Source organism: Crinia signifera, chromosome 4 (assembly GCF_055691185.1).
Source record: "Crinia signifera chromosome 4, ASM5569118v1, whole genome shotgun sequence".
NCBI classification, from domain to species: domain Eukaryota; kingdom Metazoa; phylum Chordata; class Amphibia; order Anura; family Myobatrachidae; genus Crinia; species Crinia signifera.
Window position 1 is genome coordinate 308,497,890 of NC_139220.1, and position 18,262 is coordinate 308,516,151.

General features: G+C 46.5%; 1 protein-coding gene across 1 annotated transcript in view; it reads right to left on the minus strand.

Annotated features, from left to right (window-relative positions):
* Nucleotides 1-10,301: 10,301 nt before the first annotated feature.
* Nucleotides 10,302-18,262, minus strand: part of LOC146075794 (venom factor-like) — a 186,926-nt gene continuing 178,965 nt past the window's right edge. The window contains exons 39-41 of the mRNA XM_083185393.1: nucleotides 12,938-13,021; nucleotides 11,785-11,920; nucleotides 10,302-10,657 (exon numbers count right to left, since the gene is read on the minus strand). Of these exons, the coding sequence (XP_083041519.1) occupies nucleotides 10,516-10,657; nucleotides 11,785-11,920; nucleotides 12,938-13,021 (362 nt within the window). The 3' untranslated portion in view covers nucleotides 10,302-10,515. The remainder of the gene's footprint in view (nucleotides 10,658-11,784; nucleotides 11,921-12,937; nucleotides 13,022-18,262) is intronic.

Here is an 18,262-nt window from a genome sequence, read left to right on the forward strand (position 1 = left end):
ATAATGTGTAATTGTCATCACGGTGTGCGGCGTAATGTGTAATTGTCATCACGGATAAATAGTGTATAATGATTTAAGTAGCCTGTCATTGTTTGGCCTTGATCTGTGAGGTGTACTAAGTCCCTGTGTGGCCTTCAGCCGGCCAATTTGAGTGCGGGAGGACAATGACAATTCCTGCGGTAACCAATGTCTGGTCATGCAGGATGCAAATGTGTGATGTAAGGTAATTGTTTTCCTGCTAGACCACGCCCTTATATTAAACCACACCCCCTTTTAAATTAAGCCACACCCCCTATTTCGGCGCGCACCTCCGGCGCGCGCAATTTCCGCATTACCATGTAATGTATTTCATTGGGGGGGGGGCGCATTTTTTTTCCTTCGCCCTGGGAGCTAAATTGTCTAGAAACGGCCCTGCAGCAGAGGCATGCTGAGAGGCAGCACATTAAGAGGCAGAGGTGGAGGACCCTCTTGCATCCCCATCCCATCCACTCACACAGGACCTGTTCACCACACAGTCAGAGGAGGAACTGCAGGAGGGCCACATATCTGAGGTCGACTGGCCTGAGGTGGCGGAAGATGGAGGTGAGGAGGAGGAGGAGGAGTGAGGAAGTCACCAAGGAGGCCATAAAGAGGAATCTGGGGTCATTACACCCGTCCTTTAACCTGGTGAAGATTCTGAAGAACCGATTATATCGAAACCTCCCAGACAACTTCCATGAGCTGGCATCTGGCAAGCTGTGTATATACCTCACCCGGGTCTCTTCCAGCCACACAAATTGGCCGGAAGGTGCCGTTTTCATATGAGGAAAATGCCACACTAGTCAGGGCTATTATCCCTGTATATGACGGCTGCTGGGGAAACATAATAACCGAACCCCTGCGCAGCGGAAGAGGGCCATGTGGAACTCCATTACAGCAGCCACAAACGCATAGTGAGAAATGTGAAGAAAAGATTCAATGATATTAAAAGGCAACTAAAGACCAAAATGGCCACTGAGTTGAAAGAGGCTACCCTAACACTATACATAAAGGACAAACATTTGCATATGTTAAAATGTACTTACCAAGTAGCCAGCCCTCTGGCATTTGTTGCTCCTGGAATCGGTCCCAGAGGGCTGAGTGCCAGAATATAGGCATCATGGCAGTTCCCTGGGTAGCCTGCAACCACACTTAGAATTTTCAGGGTAGCATCACATGCCACCTGCACGTTCAAAGAGTGCCGCCCATGCCTATTGACGTAGACGTGTCCCCTCACGTGTGGTGCCCGAAGCCCAATGTGGGTGCAATCTATGGCTCCCAGCACGTTTGGGAATACTGAGAGCCGTTAGAAAGCCACCTTAAGGTCCCGCCACTTGGACTCACAATGTGGGAATCTGATATATGTGTGCCACAACTTCTTTAAAGCAAGTAACACTTGAGTGAAATGCTTAGAGAAAGTGGCTCGTGAGACTCCCAATGACCTAGAGGTCACAGACTGTGGCCAAGAAGTAGAGGGCACACATTAATTTCTGCAGCCCAGACACTGCATAGTTGGCACCCCTGTAAGGGTCCAAGTCATCTCTCACCTGCTCATATACAGATGAATCTTTCCTTGTCTTTGCTGGAGATCCGCCAGCAGCATGCTGCTGGCGGATCGCCAGCAACACGGCGACGCTATCTGACTGTGACGCGCGTGCGTCCCCCACGCACGTGCGTCACAGTATCCGGGCGACGGGGCGGCGAGGCGGACGCATTACTGTCCGCCTCCCACTCGAGGGGCAGGGGGGGGACCCGAGGAGGCTACGGGGGGGTGCGGTCGCCCAGTGTGGGCACCGGGCGACCGAGGGCAGCACCGTTGGAAGGGGACGCGCGCGCACCTCGTGCGCGCGCGTCCCCTTCCGGCATACAGATGGCGGCGGGGCAGGGGATGGCGATGGCGACGCCATCGCCATCCCCTGCAAAGATGAATCCCGCTACATCTGTAAGACCAACAAGTTACTGCGGTTCAGCCGAAACATCCCCACAACCTGTTGATCAGAGAGGGAGTCCAGTTACAGCCTAGCACGATACCTATGTGAAGCACGCAGTACTCGGGGTACCTGGATCTGGCACGCAGCTTCCTCCCTCCTCCTGTGCAGCTCATCCAAATGGGCAAAATCACAAAGAGCCAACTCCACACCACTCTGCACAATCTCCATCTCTCAAACCCTCACAGGTGTCCTTAATGATGTTGGGATATATGTAGGGTCAGTTTATGAATAGAGATGAGGACACCTGTGAGAAAATTAACCATTTCTGCACTTGACCAAAGTTGCTTCTGGGCCAATTCGCCCATCAGAACCTGGTCTGAAAAAAGTGCGATTTTTAGACACCTCAAACCCATTTATTTAAAATAAACAATAAATGACATGGCAAAATCAACCTGGTGTTGCAGGTTATGGGTTATCGCTCTTTCCATAGAAGGTGATAAGGTTGTCACCTGTTATAGTGAAATACATATGGCGGTCTGATGAGCAGAATTCCAAAAGGGGCTAGGGCACGATACATTAGTCCTACTTAGAAAGGCCAGATTGTCCCTGCAGCTCCCCAGGAGGGGGTCACATGCGATTAAGCACTTCATGTGCCAAGTTTTGCATTTGATAAATCGCATGCAACCCCCGGGGAGCTTCAGGTGGAGGGGGGCGGCGGTGAAGGGACCAGGGAGCGGGGGATGGCAGCAGGCGGGGGATGCCCGCGACCAGAGATCCGGGCGGAGGGAGCGTGGGGGGGGGGGGGGGGTTGGCTGAGAGAGGTCACAGCCAATCAGTGGCTTCCTATTCATATCTATGGGCTATTTTTTTAAGTGCCCCCACTGGTGCTGCCTGGGGTAGTGACTTGGCCTGCCTGGCTCCTTAGTTCCCTCCGCCACTCCATCCCTCCGTCCCTTTGCCGGTGACCCCCTACTCCCTCCACCTGCAGCTCCCTGGGGGTTGCATGTGTTTTATCAAATGCAAAACTTGGCACATGAAGTGCTTAATCGCATGTGACCCCCTCCTGGGGAGCTGCTGGGACAAACAGGTCCGACTAAGTTGGACTAATATATGTGGGCCTTTAGTGGATGAGGGGAAGTATCCTGCCCGCTGCCGCCCCCCCCCACCCGGTATGCACATAACATTTAGCAAATCTTATTTGCAGTCCGTCTGACTTCCCGACTCCGATCTGATGTGCAGGGGACCACGCATCGGGTCGGACGGGATGTCTACATGTGCGATTTGGGACTATTTCATGGCCCGATTCATCTGAATTGGGTGAAAACGGGTCCAAATCGCATAGTGTATGGGGGCCTTAACTCTCCCTACCTGATGCCTAACCCTATTCCTCCCTCATAGCCTAAAGGGCCATAAACACATTGAGATGTGGACTAACCTTTTGTGCTAAGCAATCTCAGGTAGGCGATTTCCATTGAACTTTCCAGTGTCTAGATCACCCATACACAGGTAGCGATATATGTGCTAAGCAATCAGTGGTAATGTTTTCTATGCACTCACTAGGCGATGACTACAATTTCACTGCATACACTAAAGATGAGCTGTTTGGGTAGCATACCCGTACTCACGATGAGGTCAGCTGTGCGACACACAAAAAGGTATCTTTTCCAAGGAATTCAGGTCAAACGGTTTTTATTCCACAATACAAGATAATAAAAGATAATAATAAAAGCCAGGATGCGGGCAGTGTCAATATTGGAGTCAACACGGAATTAAAACCGTTTAACCTGAATTCCTTGGAAAAGATACCTTTTTATGTGTTGCACACTGACCTCATTGTGAGTATGGGTATGCTACCCAAAGCTAAAGATACCTTGATAAGTGTATAAAGCTGTTTTTTCAAGTGCGTTGGGTACGCGTTTAAGTAAAGCCACTTCTGAGAAAACATTATAAAGTTTCCCTAAATATCGAAGTAAACTAATCTACACATTGGATCGTGTATATGTTTTTGTCTCCCGACTTTATATATCAACTGAGGAGCCATACAAACGACCACTCCTGAAAAAAAGAAAGGAACCGAAATCGACTGAAAGGGGAGTATACATATATTTTTTCCTTACCTGACATTAAGGGGGACATTTACCAAAATGGATTCGTAGAAAAAAGGTGTATTCGTAGGGAGAAATACACCTTTTTTTTACGAATTTGTATTTCCGGGATTTACAATCCCAAAAATACAACAATTCGTATTCCTAAAGATGGAACATTCGTATTTGTATTTACAAATACGAATGTCCTACACCATCGATAGGATACGACAGAAATCACCATTCAAAAGAATGGTGGTTCCTGATGTACTAAGCAGCCATACTGATAATATGGCTGCTAAGTGGTGTAAAACACCCACGCAAATACGACAGGAAAATAGAACACCATTTTCCTGTCGTAATTGCTTTAAGCCTGCACGGATCAGTCAGATCCGTGCAGGCTTTAGTGTAAAAAAATAGAAAAATAAAATTAAAAAAAACGGCGTGGGGTCCCCCCCACAGCCATAACCAGCACCAGGCTGACGGAGCCGGGGCCGGTAATTAAAAATCAGGGAACCCGACAAATAGGGGTTCCCCGATTTTTAACAACCAGCCCCAGGCTCCTGCTCTGGGGCTGGTTCCCAAAATACGGGGGACAAAATGACTAGGGGTCCCCCGTATTTTAAGAACCAGCCCCAGGCAAAACCAGCCAGCAGAGTAATGCCACAGCCGGGGGGAGACTTTTTATACAAGTCCCCCCGGCCAAAGCATTCATCCCTACCGACCAGTCAGCCTGGCCAGGGGCCCTGGGGGAGTGGGGACCCCCCCAATGAAGGGGTCCCCCCCCCTCCAGGACTTACCTGACCAGGCTGAAGCCTGGTACTGTCCCCGATGCCCCTGGGCAGTGGGCATCGGGCTGATTAAGTGTAAAAAAAAAGATTAAACTATTGTTTTTTACTGTGGCACTACAAGTGCCAGCAAGCCTCCCCAGCAAGCTGGGACTTGGAGAACCACAAGTCCCAGCCTGCTGGGCATTAAAGGGCCCGCTGGCACTTGTAGTTCCACAGTTAAAAAAATAGTACACAAAACACACTGACACACATTTTAAATAAAAGTTTAATACACACATCACAAACACACTGATACTTACCTATCTTGATCCCGTCGGTAGGTCGCTGGCTCCGGTGTCGGCGGCTCCGGTGTTGGCGGCTCCAGTGTCGGCGGCTCCGGGTCGGCGGCTCCGGCGTCCTGTCTTAAGAAAATCCATGTTGGACCTGTGGAAGTAAATCCTACTCACCAGGTCCTCCATGGATGGTCTTCTGTCTTCTCTCTTCTTTTCCAGGACTTATTTCTTTTATCTTCTGTCTTCTGTCTTCTTTCTTTACGCTGCCGGCAGCTCACGGGACTTTCAGAGCTGGAGAGATGTTGCCTCCTCGACGTCTGGACTAAGAATGAATTCTAGCAAATCAGGAGCCGACTTTACTGGCTCTTGATTGGCCACTAGGCTAATCCTGATTGGCTAGAATTCATTCTTAGTCCAGACGTCGAGGAGGCAACATCTCTGGAAAAGAAGAGAGAAGACAGAAGACCATCCATGGAGGACCTGGTGAGTAGGATTTACTTCCACAGGTCCAACATGGATTTTCTTCAGACAGGACGCCGGAGCCGCCGACACTGGAGCCGCCGACACCGGAGCCGCCGACACCGGAGCCAGCGACCTACCGACGGGATCAAGATAGGTAAGTATCAGTGTGTTTGTGATGTGTGTATTAAACTTTTATTTAAAATGTGTGTCAGTGTGTTTCGTGTACTATTGGTCCCCACTCCCCCAGGGCCCCTGGCCAGGCTGACTGGTCGGTAGGGATGAATGCTTTGGCCGGGGGGACTTGTATAAAAAGTCTCCCCCCGGCTGTGGCATTACCCTGCTGGCTGGTTTTGCCTGGGGCTGGTTCATTTTGTCCCCCGTATTTTGGGAACCAGCCCCAGAGCAGGAGCCTGGGGCTGGTTGTTAAAAATCGGGGAACCCCTATTTGTCGGGTTCCCTGATTTTTAATTACCAGCTCCAGGCTCCGTCAGCCTGGTGCAGGTTTCGGCTGTGGGGGGGACCCCACGCCGTTTTTTTTTCCATTTATTTATTTTTTTAATTTTTTTTTTACACCTTGCAGCCTGCACGGATCTGACTGATCCGTGCAGACTGCTACAAATTATTCGTATTAGCGGCCGTATATACGGCCGCTAATACGAATGGTTACACCATCGGAGGGTTACAAAGCGGTCGTACAAGACTGCTTTGTAATTTCCCCTCCGGAACACGACTTTGCATACGACTCAAACAGTCGTATGCAGCCGTAAGGGAAATACCAATACGAAAAACTAGGTTTTTCATATTGGTAAATTTTCCCCTAAGTCTATAAAGTAGAATAATCCACCCATACACATTATAAAAGAACCTAAGTAGAAACCATCAAAGTCTGTGAGGAAAGCGCCTATATCCCAAGTATACCTTCAAAAAACCGTACATGATACGACAGGCCGGTATAGAGTTAGTAGACGCCTTAGCTAAGATTCCTGCATCTGACATGGCTTCCATAATATATGTAGCGGCCTGTCTAATGTGGGAAACACATTACCTGGCATCTTTAGATGCATCAGGGGGAAGCTCTTCCTCCAGGACCTGTAGCCAAGGTTGAATAGCCTTTGCAGCCCAGGTTGCCACTATAGTGGGTCTTTGGACCAGCGAATGTAAAGATGGCCTTGAGAGAAGTGGGATGTAGGTGCCTGTGAAAGTGTTACAGCGTGTGGATGGTTTCACAGGAGAGACTGTACCCGCACTCCAGGAGACTCTGGCCATGATGCAGAAGATGGCTGCCGGTCTCTGAGGGGGCAGGAAGAGAGAGAACAGCTTCCTGGGTGGCAGAGATTGGCGCCCAAAGCTGGGGGAGGTGCTGCAGGCTAGGCACCACCCCCCTGTGCTTGTCTTCCCCCACTGGCGCATAGTCAGCCCCTTAAATGGATAAATATATCCAGCCTGTGCTCTGGCCCCTGTGGTGTAGTGGAGTCCCTGCCGGAAGCAGCAGTGTCCACCCCAGCTGCTGCGGCCTGTCTTCCCCCGGCACGCAGCATGACAGCGGTTTTAATGCTCTCAGAGAGAGCCTTACCTGCTCCTGTGCTCCGACCACGCTGTCAGAGGGAGAAGTGTCCGGCGGTGCTAGGCCGGGGGGTTCTTGGTGGGGGAGAGACACAGCGTCTCTCCCCCGCCAAGTACCCCTCTTGACCCGGGTGTGAGGGAGTTCTGGCGCCGGCTAATGTGAGTTGGGGGGTGATAGAAAGAGCATGTGGAGACCTATGCTCATTCCTGGGCATCGCCTGGCACCTGATGAGTACTGCGCTGCTGATCCCAGGAGGATCCATCCAACACATATATTACAATTATAACATGTATGTTTATATATGCATAGCGAAATCCCCCCAGTCAAGGTCAGGTATCCCTAATACCCCTTTCACAGCAGCCTAAATTCCTGGGTTGGGCCCGAGAACAACACGTGACTTGAGCAGTGAAAGGGGTACTCACCCGGGTTGCCGGCGGCAGATGACAGGCGGCGGATAAAGATGACACAGCTCTCCGGCGCCCTCACTGCAGCCAGTGAGCTGCGTCATCTGCGCCCGCCGTCTGACCTGTCATCTGCACCCACCGCCTGTGTGGATCCCCGACCTGCACCGAGGACCAGAAACCTGGGCTGAGTACTCTCCGCCACATCCCACCTTCTGCCCGCCTCTGCCACCATCCTGCCTCCTCCCAGCCTCCTTCCCACACCAGAAAATGCAGGGACTTTTCTGGTGTGAAAGGTGTCAACCTGTGAATGCCCCGACATGGTCCCTAGCCCGTATTCCTGGGTGGGTCCCTGCATTTTCTGGTGTGAAAGAAGTATAAGGGGCCAGATATATAAAGCTTCAAAAAGTGCTAAAATGGAGAGTGATAAACAATCAGTCAATCGGCTTCTAACTTCCATGTTAAAGACTGGGTTTAAAAAATGACATTTGGGAGCTGACTGGCTGGTTGTTTATCCATCCAGTATGTAATATTTTGCTTCCTTCCTACGCACAGATGGAGCAGATTTTAGTTCAGCGATTGCTGCAGCATGCATACTGACGTCAGAAGCTGGAGAAGTATGAGAGCAAAAATAAAACAATGTATATTTTGATGGCATGCTTAGAACCCCACACCAGTATACGGGATGGGCATTTTGCAGTGAATGAGATGTGCTGAATAGGCTTTATTATCAGTATTTGCATCACTATACAGTATGTAGGGCTCCATTATGTTACACTGTTGGGCTCTGGTCACCAGGTCTATTGACGACACTATCAGATAATTGAGTATCCATTGTTTGGGGATAGCGAGAATGAGGAAAGGAAGCAATAATACAAAACAGCTGTAGCTCCAACAATGGAAATGTGAAGGTTCCCCCACACACACGGTGCTATTAGTGCTAGGTGCCAGTTGTGCTATACAGTGTGCAATGCAGTTTTACCTTCAGTGTTATGTGATATAAGCTTTATACACTGTGCTATTTGAACTACATAAGAATTGATTTACAGATGGAGCCACGCTGACCTGTAGCTCCGGCGCGCCGATCGCTGGGTCAGGGACATGCGAACGTCTCACACGTCCATCGCCAGCAAATGGGGCGCGCAAGTGTCTCACATTCAAAATGCATCGCTCCCGCGTAGTTCATGTCGCAAGGCAAAAGAGTATGTGCAGGCAGTACTTTCTGTACTAGAGCGCAACACCTACAGGGGGTCATTCTGGCTGGATCGCTAAGCAGCGGGATTTTGCCGCCTGCCGCATAAACATCCATTCGCAGGGTAGCATGTGGTGCCGAAATCATTCGATGGTCGGTGACCATCGAAATGATTTCAACCCTGCTCGCAAATCTAAGTCAGTCTGGGCTGACAGAGTTGCGGCATCCGGGTCCGAGAATTGGGTGGGCAGCTGATGTCCCGTGATGTTACCCGCCCGCACCTGCCTGCATTTGCGTGGGGGCACCCAGAGTTTTCATGGGTATGCCCTGGAAATGCAAGGTGTTCGCATGCAAATGCCCCCTACCCGCCTCCATCCTGCCCCCCCCCCCCATGTCAACTTTTTCACTGTCGACCTAATGACCCTGTCGACCTTATACCTGTCGACCTAATGACCCTGTCAACCTAACACATGTCGAAACTAATGACCCTGTTGACCTAATGACCCTGTGGACCTAACCAATGTCTACCTTCAGTCAGGTCGACCTAAATGCAAGTCGACCTAATGGTGTAGACCTAAATGCAGTCGGACGAATGATCCCATTCCTATGTAAGTTGTCACACATATTCCGCAGCACTGCACAGAGAATATTTGGACACTCACATCAGTCCCTGCCCCGGTGGAGCTTACAATCTACATTCCCTACCACATGTACACGCACACCCAGACATTCTAGGGTTAATTTTGTTGGAAGCCAATTAACCTACCAGTATATTTTTGGATTGTGGGAGGAAACCGGAGTACCCGGAGGAAACCCACGCAAGTACTGGGAGAATATACAAACTCCGCACAGTTAGAGCCATGGTGGGAATAGAACCCATGACCTCAGCACTGTGAGGCAGTAATGCTAACCATTCCACCATCCGTACTGAGAATATGCGCATGCACAGAGCTTAAACATCGGTCACCCGTGCGAACACACCAGGTACCGAATCAACTAGAATGGGGGCCCTGGTTCAAATCGCACGATGTTGTAGCGTATTGAATGCGATTTGAACTAGATGTGATGCGATCAAATACAAAACGCACTTAGCAAACATCGCCCCGTTTGTGGGCACCTTATGATTTGGACAAGGCTAGATTATGTCATTTAAATATGTAAAGTACATATCGCATGCGATTCCCTTACACAGAGTGCGACTTGACCTAGACACGATGCGATGTAGGACAAAAATACTGACCAGCACACATACAATTTTGCCTTGCGATATGGACTACTCGCATCGCAGGGATCCTTAGTGCAAGATTTGTACTTTATTTAGCAGCTTCCAAGTATACAATCCAATAGGTTAGTGTATGATTGCAGCCCATAGGTAAAAACCACCACTGCTTATGTTGTCTGTTGTACTTGCTCTCTTCTCTCTACCGATTGTTGAAACAGAATCAGTTGACCGCTCAGGGTAACCCAGTGTGTTCCAGAATCCTGGTTTAGGTTTGGATTCGACACCTGCATGGTTAATTCTTTACAAACAATAGGATATAGCCGATAATTGTTTGTTTTTTAAAGAAGAAGGAGCTAACAATAGAGAAGGTATCACTTTTTATTATAGAAAATCACTGGGGGAAATTTATTAAGATGGGCGTTCTATTTGACATGTGCTGTTGCGATGGGCAACCAATCAGAATCTAATTATTTAGCACCTTCAAGAAGATAATAGGTAGTATCAGATTGATTGTCCATAGCAACATCCCTTGTGAAAAATAACTCCCATCTTAGTACATTTCCAAAGACTGTGGTGATTTACTGGGCACAGCCGCGTTCCACCAACTCGTCTGCAAAGCTCAATAATTCCTCACATCGGTCTCCGTTCTCAGGCTTCTGACATTCCCTGTTATCTGGAAAATACTCAATCCACGTGTCCTTGGTAATCATGTAAGAAAACCTGTAGGAAGAAAAAGATTATAATATTAGTGAAAGTAAAACACTATACAAAGTAGCCTACGCTCCCAGATCCCACGGAGGACTATTATAGGGGTAATCCCCCCCACTGCATGGGAAGGATGGACACGCCTCCCTCATTCTGCCCATTTCCGATGTACCTTGCAGACAGAAACACAACCCCCCTTCTGACTTACACAGCAATTACAGCTTTGGTTGAATAAAGGGGGAGCTTCAGTGCGAGGCAGTTCCCATGGGGCTTCGAGAATTGGCCAGCTGGGTGATATGGTTTTTTTCTCTGACCGTCCTGACTTGTCTCTGGATTTCCGCAGCCCCAGGTAGGGCGGAGCTTGTCTATATAGGTCATGTGACTACATAAGTGGTCAGGTGAAGATGAGATGCAAGTCCAGATAATGGAGAATGTAAGATGTGCAGTATGTGTATGACTGTGATCTGGCTGCAGAAGGTGATGTAACTTGGGAGATGAATGTGTTACTCTGCTCTGTCCTAGCATGCCATTCTCTCAATGTCAGTTACAAATATAATACTGACAATACACAGTAGGATACACAGTAGGCTATACAGTAGGGTATGTATATACTGTAGTAGAACTCAGGGGCAGCTGTAGAATTTGCATGAGGTGACGGGCGTGCCGCTTTTTTCTTTCATGGGTTCGTTGTAACTATACTTAAAAGAGTAAAATTGACATTAAAGATACAGCCCCTGGCCCCGGTCAATGTATTAGTCAAGATTTACCCCAGACAGTGTCGGATGGAGATAGACCATTTTTTTTACCAGCTGCTCAGCCTCCTCCCTCCCCACAGTCCATGTCTGCCTCTGACAGGGCCCTCCTCCACCCCACACCCAGCTCCAGCCCCTACCTTTAACAGCCCCTCAGCACACGATAGATAGATATATAGATAGATAGATAGATAGATAGATAGATAGAGGACCCGTGTAAGGGTGAGAGATTTAATAAGGTGATGTTATGGCCATGTTGCACTACCGCTATAGCATTATACAACATGGCTCTGGCAGACCACCAGATTTGCACATTATTAATCTATATACATACTGTAATAGAGTCAACCGGTGATTTGTCTTTCTCAATGTTCCTTTAGTGATACTTACTCAGGACCCGTGCTCCAGAGATCTTTACTCACGCCCCAGACCAGGTATTCTCGTCCTTCTTTCAAGTCTAAGGCTTTTTGGCATTTTTTGTGACTGATAAAATTGCGGTTCTTGCCCATAATATTCAGTTCTGTGCCTAGGATTGGGAAACAGTGACGTGTGACCGCGGATCTCCATAACCGTACAGAAGACAGAACAAAATCAGAACAATAAAAGCCCCCCCCCCCCCTCATACTGGGATTTTCGGGATTGAAAGGGGAAAACATGAAATAGATGAATAATGAAATTATTGAGTTATTCATATTTCAAGGGTTTAAATGAATGTTTTTACATCCCATACAGGAAAATGTTGTAGTAACCGTCCATCACAATGTTTGTTTGTTTTTTTACAATAATCCACCACTTTCTAATAATATTACAAGACATAAGAGGTGGTTCTATGACAAGATGGACACTGCTTATTGTGAAACCTTGGCTATTTAATAAAGACAAATCTTGCTAACTGAACACTCAATGATACCAAGACCCTCATCCACTCACCGGTCACCTCCAGACTGGACTACTATAATCTCCTCCTATGTGTAATCCCTGACACATTCCCCTCTCCACCCCTATCTATCCTCAATGCTGCTGCCTGGCTCATCTTATTTCCAAACGTACTACTGTATGTCCACCTTCCTCTCTTTCGGGCTCCTCTTCCCCTTACGAATCCGATTCAAGCTCCTCACACTCACTTCCAAAGCTCTCTCCCACTCCTCTCCCATTTACAGTCACCGCCCTTCACTCAACAACATTTTTGATATGGTCCATCTTGATAATAACAGCAACATTGTGCTTATTCTCTATGTAACACAACTGACACACCAGCTTCTCAGAACTCAGAATTGGGATTATCCGGTGCGATTCATAGTGGTAAGATCCTGCCTAACGCTGAGTGTCACTGAGGGGCCCAGATTACCCTCAACTACTTTTTTTTTATTTTTTTTTATGAACTTAGGTTGAAAGATGGCCCAACCAGTATCTAGCCTGGAGCATCCTGAGTTCCTATTCCAGCTATGTGATGGTTCCCATGCACCATAAATGGAAATAAGAAAAAAAAAAAAACAGAGAACTGTTTTGAATAGATGACTTGCATGTGTCATGGTTGAGTTACCTTCTTTTATGACTTCAACAATAGTCATCACATAGGTGACGTAGTTTTCCTTGAGCTCAATGGCAGCGAGCTTCGTCTTGACGACTGTGGGAGAAAAAAATTAAACAATGGAAACTTTTTATAACTTGTTATAAGGTTATCACAGCCAAGGGTTACATCAGCGGCTCCCAAACTGGGTGTTGTGGCCTTGCAAAGGTGCCTTGGGTTGGGGTTTTCAGGACCAATTCAAATTATTGATGGCCAATGTAACAAAAGTGCTTGTGGCTTCCAATCATAGAATATGAGGGTAAACAGAAGTGAATCCTGTCCCTAACCTCATAATTGAATATAAGTTTGACATGTACCTGTAGGGGAAAAATTACAAAGATCGCCAATCACGGCTAATCCTTTTTAGGAATGTGTTCGACCAGGATCGGCCGTGATCAGTCCGAAAATACGGCCTGAGAATGGGGCAGATGTATTTAGCCTGGTGAAGAGATAAAATAGAGATAAAGTGGACTTTTTCTCCACATTATCTACATCAGGCTTAATACATCTGCCCCATTAAGGGGTCAATTTACTAAAGCTTCTATAAACAATCAGATTCTAGCTATCATTTCTCTATTACAAGAAAATGAAAGGCAGAATCTGATTGGTTGTTATGGGCAATATCACCTATTTTCAATTTTCAAAGCTTTATAGTACATTTGTCCCTAATGTGAGTCAGCCTCCGTGCTGAGCGATCTAGTGTCACTAAGTATACTCAGCACAGATCGCTCAGCACACAGCGATGCACCAGTGATAACTAGATTTATACGGCATGCTGTCGCTAGGGGCATAACTAGAATGTTCTGGACCCCATAGCAACATTTTAAAAGTGCCCACATTGTACAGAGAGGGCAGCTACACATGTAGGGGGCTACAGGGTGTCACACAGGGGTAGGGGTATGGACAATGTCATACAAATAAGGGAATAAAACCAAACACAATACTGACAAATCCTTGGCGCAGAATTTGATCCTCTCTTTTCGTTTCTTATTGGTTGTGCCCAGAACAGAAAGAGATATAGAACAACAATAGTGTAATACGGTAAAAAACATTAAAACATATGTTGCTTTAATATCCAATAATAGTTGAGACTCGTACCCTTGGATTTAGTCTACTTTTCAGGGTAGACTATAATCGTATCCTGAGGGAGCGGTAACGTCACTAACAGTTCTATGTATCTCCAATTCTCGTTGTCACATGTAAATAAGATAAAAGAGCTGGTATGGTGAAGTACCGCTTTTTATTCACAAAATAGTTACAATAAAAACAAGGTTAACAACTGACTCTCTCCCAGGGCCGGCTCTACCATTAGGCAGCTTTAGGCATCTGCCTAGGGCGCCGGGATCTGGGGGGGGCGGCACCAAGTATGCAAATAAAAAAATCAAGGATGTCTATGAGGATCCTTGTTGTGCTTACTGCAGGTGGCGACTGTGGAACTTCTAAGACCTCACCTCCATACTTTCCCTTGAGACATACTTCCCTACTTTGCTTCCCCCCTTCTTGTACTCAGTTGTGGGTGGCAAAAGGGAGGGTGCAGAGGGCCTCCAGGGAAAGCAGGGGTCTTTCCCACCTTCCCGGGGGGGCTGTGAGGACCAGATGATTTTTTTAAATGTATTTATTTTTTATTTAATTTTTGGGGGGGAGTAGGTTGAAGTTCTGCCTAGGGTGCTGAGAAACCTTACACCGGCCCTGCTCTCACCGAGTGATGTTGTCTACAATAAAAAAGTAGAGAAATAGGCAGATGTTGATTACAACAAACAGGCGTCCCTGGAAGCTGGTCACCCGGGTCAGTCAGGAGTTCACCTCGTCCTCTGCACCACCAACGCGTTTCGAAACCGCAAAGGGTTTCTTTTTCAAGGCATGTAGAGGAAAGGTCCTTAGTCCCATATTTATACCCCTATTGGGGAGAACCTAATGCCAGACACGGATCATCCTAACAATCTAATCCCCGAATTTCCCATAACAACATGGCCCCCAACAGCTCCACATTTTACTTATTGTAGCGTCCACATGTTCCCAATCGCGGTAATCATGCCGCGACTATACTTCCAGCTTCCGGTATCCACCCAGAGCCGGACATGACGTATGCGGTCCATCTGTAAGACGTCCTGTGTGTCAAGGATTCTTTCTGCTGGCTTCCGACTTTCCATCTCTCACTGGAAGCGGAAGTTACGATTGCGGTTCATTTGGGATCATGTTTGCGTTCCACATATCTCCATTGTTTCCGTATTTAGTTGTTTAATACGGGAAACTCTCAGAAAGTATCTTGTGCATAATGTTTCGGTCCTCCATAATTTTTAAAGGTGCATAATGGGAAATAAATAAAAATAAACGGTACTTATGTATTATCGGGGTGTCCGATTTTTTGATTGGGTCGGAAAAATTGCATCGCATCGCATGCAACCAAATCGCATGCGATGCGATCAACGCGATTTTCCATTGGATTCAATGTTAAATGGTCCCTGTTCATACTCCCACTATCCAAGTGGGCATGAAGTTGATTTTATATAGCGTGGCGAGCCACCGAGCCCGAAGCGTGGCGAGCGGATGCTGAATACATGTTAAGCAGTCCGCGTCACCCGCTCGCCACACTATATAAAATCACAGACAAAAGATTTTTATACAGGTAGATTGCGCCAAACCTGGCTGCTGCACCGCGCACTCCTGGGAATACCAACCCCACTTTCAATACAACCAAAGAACAAAGAGGGTGTACAATGATGCGCTGTCAGAAAAATGAGGTAGATGTTGTCTTCCTCCTTCTTTAGGTAGAACGTATTCACCCAGGATATAAGCTCCAAAAATAGAAAATATAGCAGAAATCAGTAACTTCAAGCTTCAAATCTGCATTAGACTTTCAGTATTTTCATACTGTACTGACCTGAAGACCAGGCCCTATGAGCCCGTAAAGGTTTCTTTGTTATACACCAGACAATCACTCCCCACAAGGATAAAGGCTCACCTTTCAGCAGTGCCCTATGTGCAAACAAAGGTTTCTTTTCTGGCTCCTAGATCCTCTGACTGTATAAGAAATCCACTCCAAAACTGGTTCCACAAAAAGTTGTACACAGTTTTATTTTAGAGTCCAGAAAAAATACAATAAAACGATAAAAATGACTTCACAGATGCCTGTTTGTCTTAGCTCCTTATTCCTATATCACTTGCCCGGGTACAGAGGTGAACAGGAGTCCCAATAAGATGACAAAAGTGTGGGTAAAGAACAAAGACCAAGGCACTGATCAGCCTCCTCCACAGCACCGACGCGTTTCGGACCTAACTGGTCCTTTTTCAAGGTGTGGAGTGGTTAACCTAAGACCAGATATTTATACCTGTCCTACCAATACACTAATAACAGTTATACAAAAAACCAAAACCGGATTGCTCCGGAATGTCAACAAGGAATATATTGCTCAGGGGACATAATATAGGGAAAATGGCATATTTCTACGTTCACCCTTAATACAAAACTGTACAAAAATAAGAACAAATAAAACATTCGTTTTTTGTAAAAAAACATACATATATTTCACAGAGATCCACATAATCCAGCCCCGTACTTTTCCGCAGCAGCAGGTTCAGTTCGCGCCATAGTCAAAGACGGAACTGTCCTGCGCTGCGTACTTCCTGGTTGAGCCGGAGGCGGCAGTGACGTAGGCTCCCTCCGTCTGTACGTGGAGCGCATAGCGCTGCGTTCCATTAGCCGCTTCCTGGTTCTCATTCCGTTCCTGTCTCAGAAGCTTAATTTGAAGCGCATCGTATGGAACGCAATATCAGGAAGTTGTATTCATATCCCCGTTTTTAGAGATCTCTGTGCCGGATTTATGAGTGTTCAGACTCAGCAATATTCATATATAAAAAGACAAAAATTATACAGTATTAGGAAACTGCATATTTAAAAAATATAAATATAATCATCACTTCATATAGCTATACACATTATAAAAGCTGATAAAAATGGATTATAAAAAGTTGATAAAAAAATGATAAAAGATATATCAATGGAGAGGATATTGTGCAGATAGATAACAATCACAGGAAACATTTTAATTCAAAATCCATGTTGAGGCCAGAGGGTGACAAGGTTTTGAGAGTGTAGATGGTTTGCATTTCACTCCTTGCCAACCTCTGGTCACAATCATTGATTCTCCAGTGTGATTTAACCATTTTTATGCCACAAAATGACACAAGATGTTTGGTGTCACACTGGTGGACCTTTTTGAAATGGTCAGAAACATTATTAGACTCAAGCCCTTTCTTAATGTTTCTAACATGTTCGGCCCATCTAATTTTCAAGGCTCTTGAGGTCCTACCAACATACTGTTTCTCACAGTTACATTGTAACAAATAAATGCAGTTTTTGCTATCGCATGTGATGAAATCATCGATGGGGTAAACTCTTTTGGTGTGCGCAGATCTATATTCCTGAACACACTTTGTAGAACCCTTACAAATTCTGCAGATGCTACACATACCACATCTATAAAATCCTTTAGATTTTATGCGCACCAATGGAGATGGTATGTTGATAGCACTGTTAACAATTGTGTCTTTAACATTTTGGGCCCTTCTATACACAAATTTTGGTGTTTTTTTAATGTGTTTTTCAAGCAAAGGGTCATTTGTAAGGACACCCCAATGTTTCTTTATAAGTTGTTCCAGCTGCTTGTGTTGGCTGGTATATTTTGTTATGAACATTACATCTGTGGCTTTTGTATTCTGTTTTTCAACTCTATCCACATCATCTCTATTTAGGAGTAGCTGTTTTCCCTTGTTTCTGGCTTCTTCTATCACGGGTTTACGGTAACCTTTACTGAGGAATTGTTTTTCCAATTTTGTAGCTTGTTCCTCATATCTGTCCAGGTCGGTACAGTTCCTGCTAATTCGCTGGAACTGACTCCCCGGTACACTTTTGAGCCAACTTCGATGGTGGTTACTGTCTGCACCAATGAAAGAGTTACAATCAGTCTTCTTGACATAGTTTCTGGTTTTTAATACCCCGTCTTCAACATAAATGGTGAGATCGAGAAAGTTCACGGAGATTGGACTGATTTCAAAAGTTAATCCAATATCAAGTTCATTTGCATTTAGATGTTCACAGAACACTTTTAGGTCATATTCACTGCCCTTCCAGACGCACAATATGTCGTCGATATATCGACGCCACAGCACCAGGCTGGCACCAAACGGATGGCCACCCCATACCGCCTGGGTCTCCCACCATGCCATGAATAAATTAGCATAGCTTGGTGCCAGCCTGGTGCCCATAGCGGTGCCGGTAAGTTGTAAATAATAGTCCCC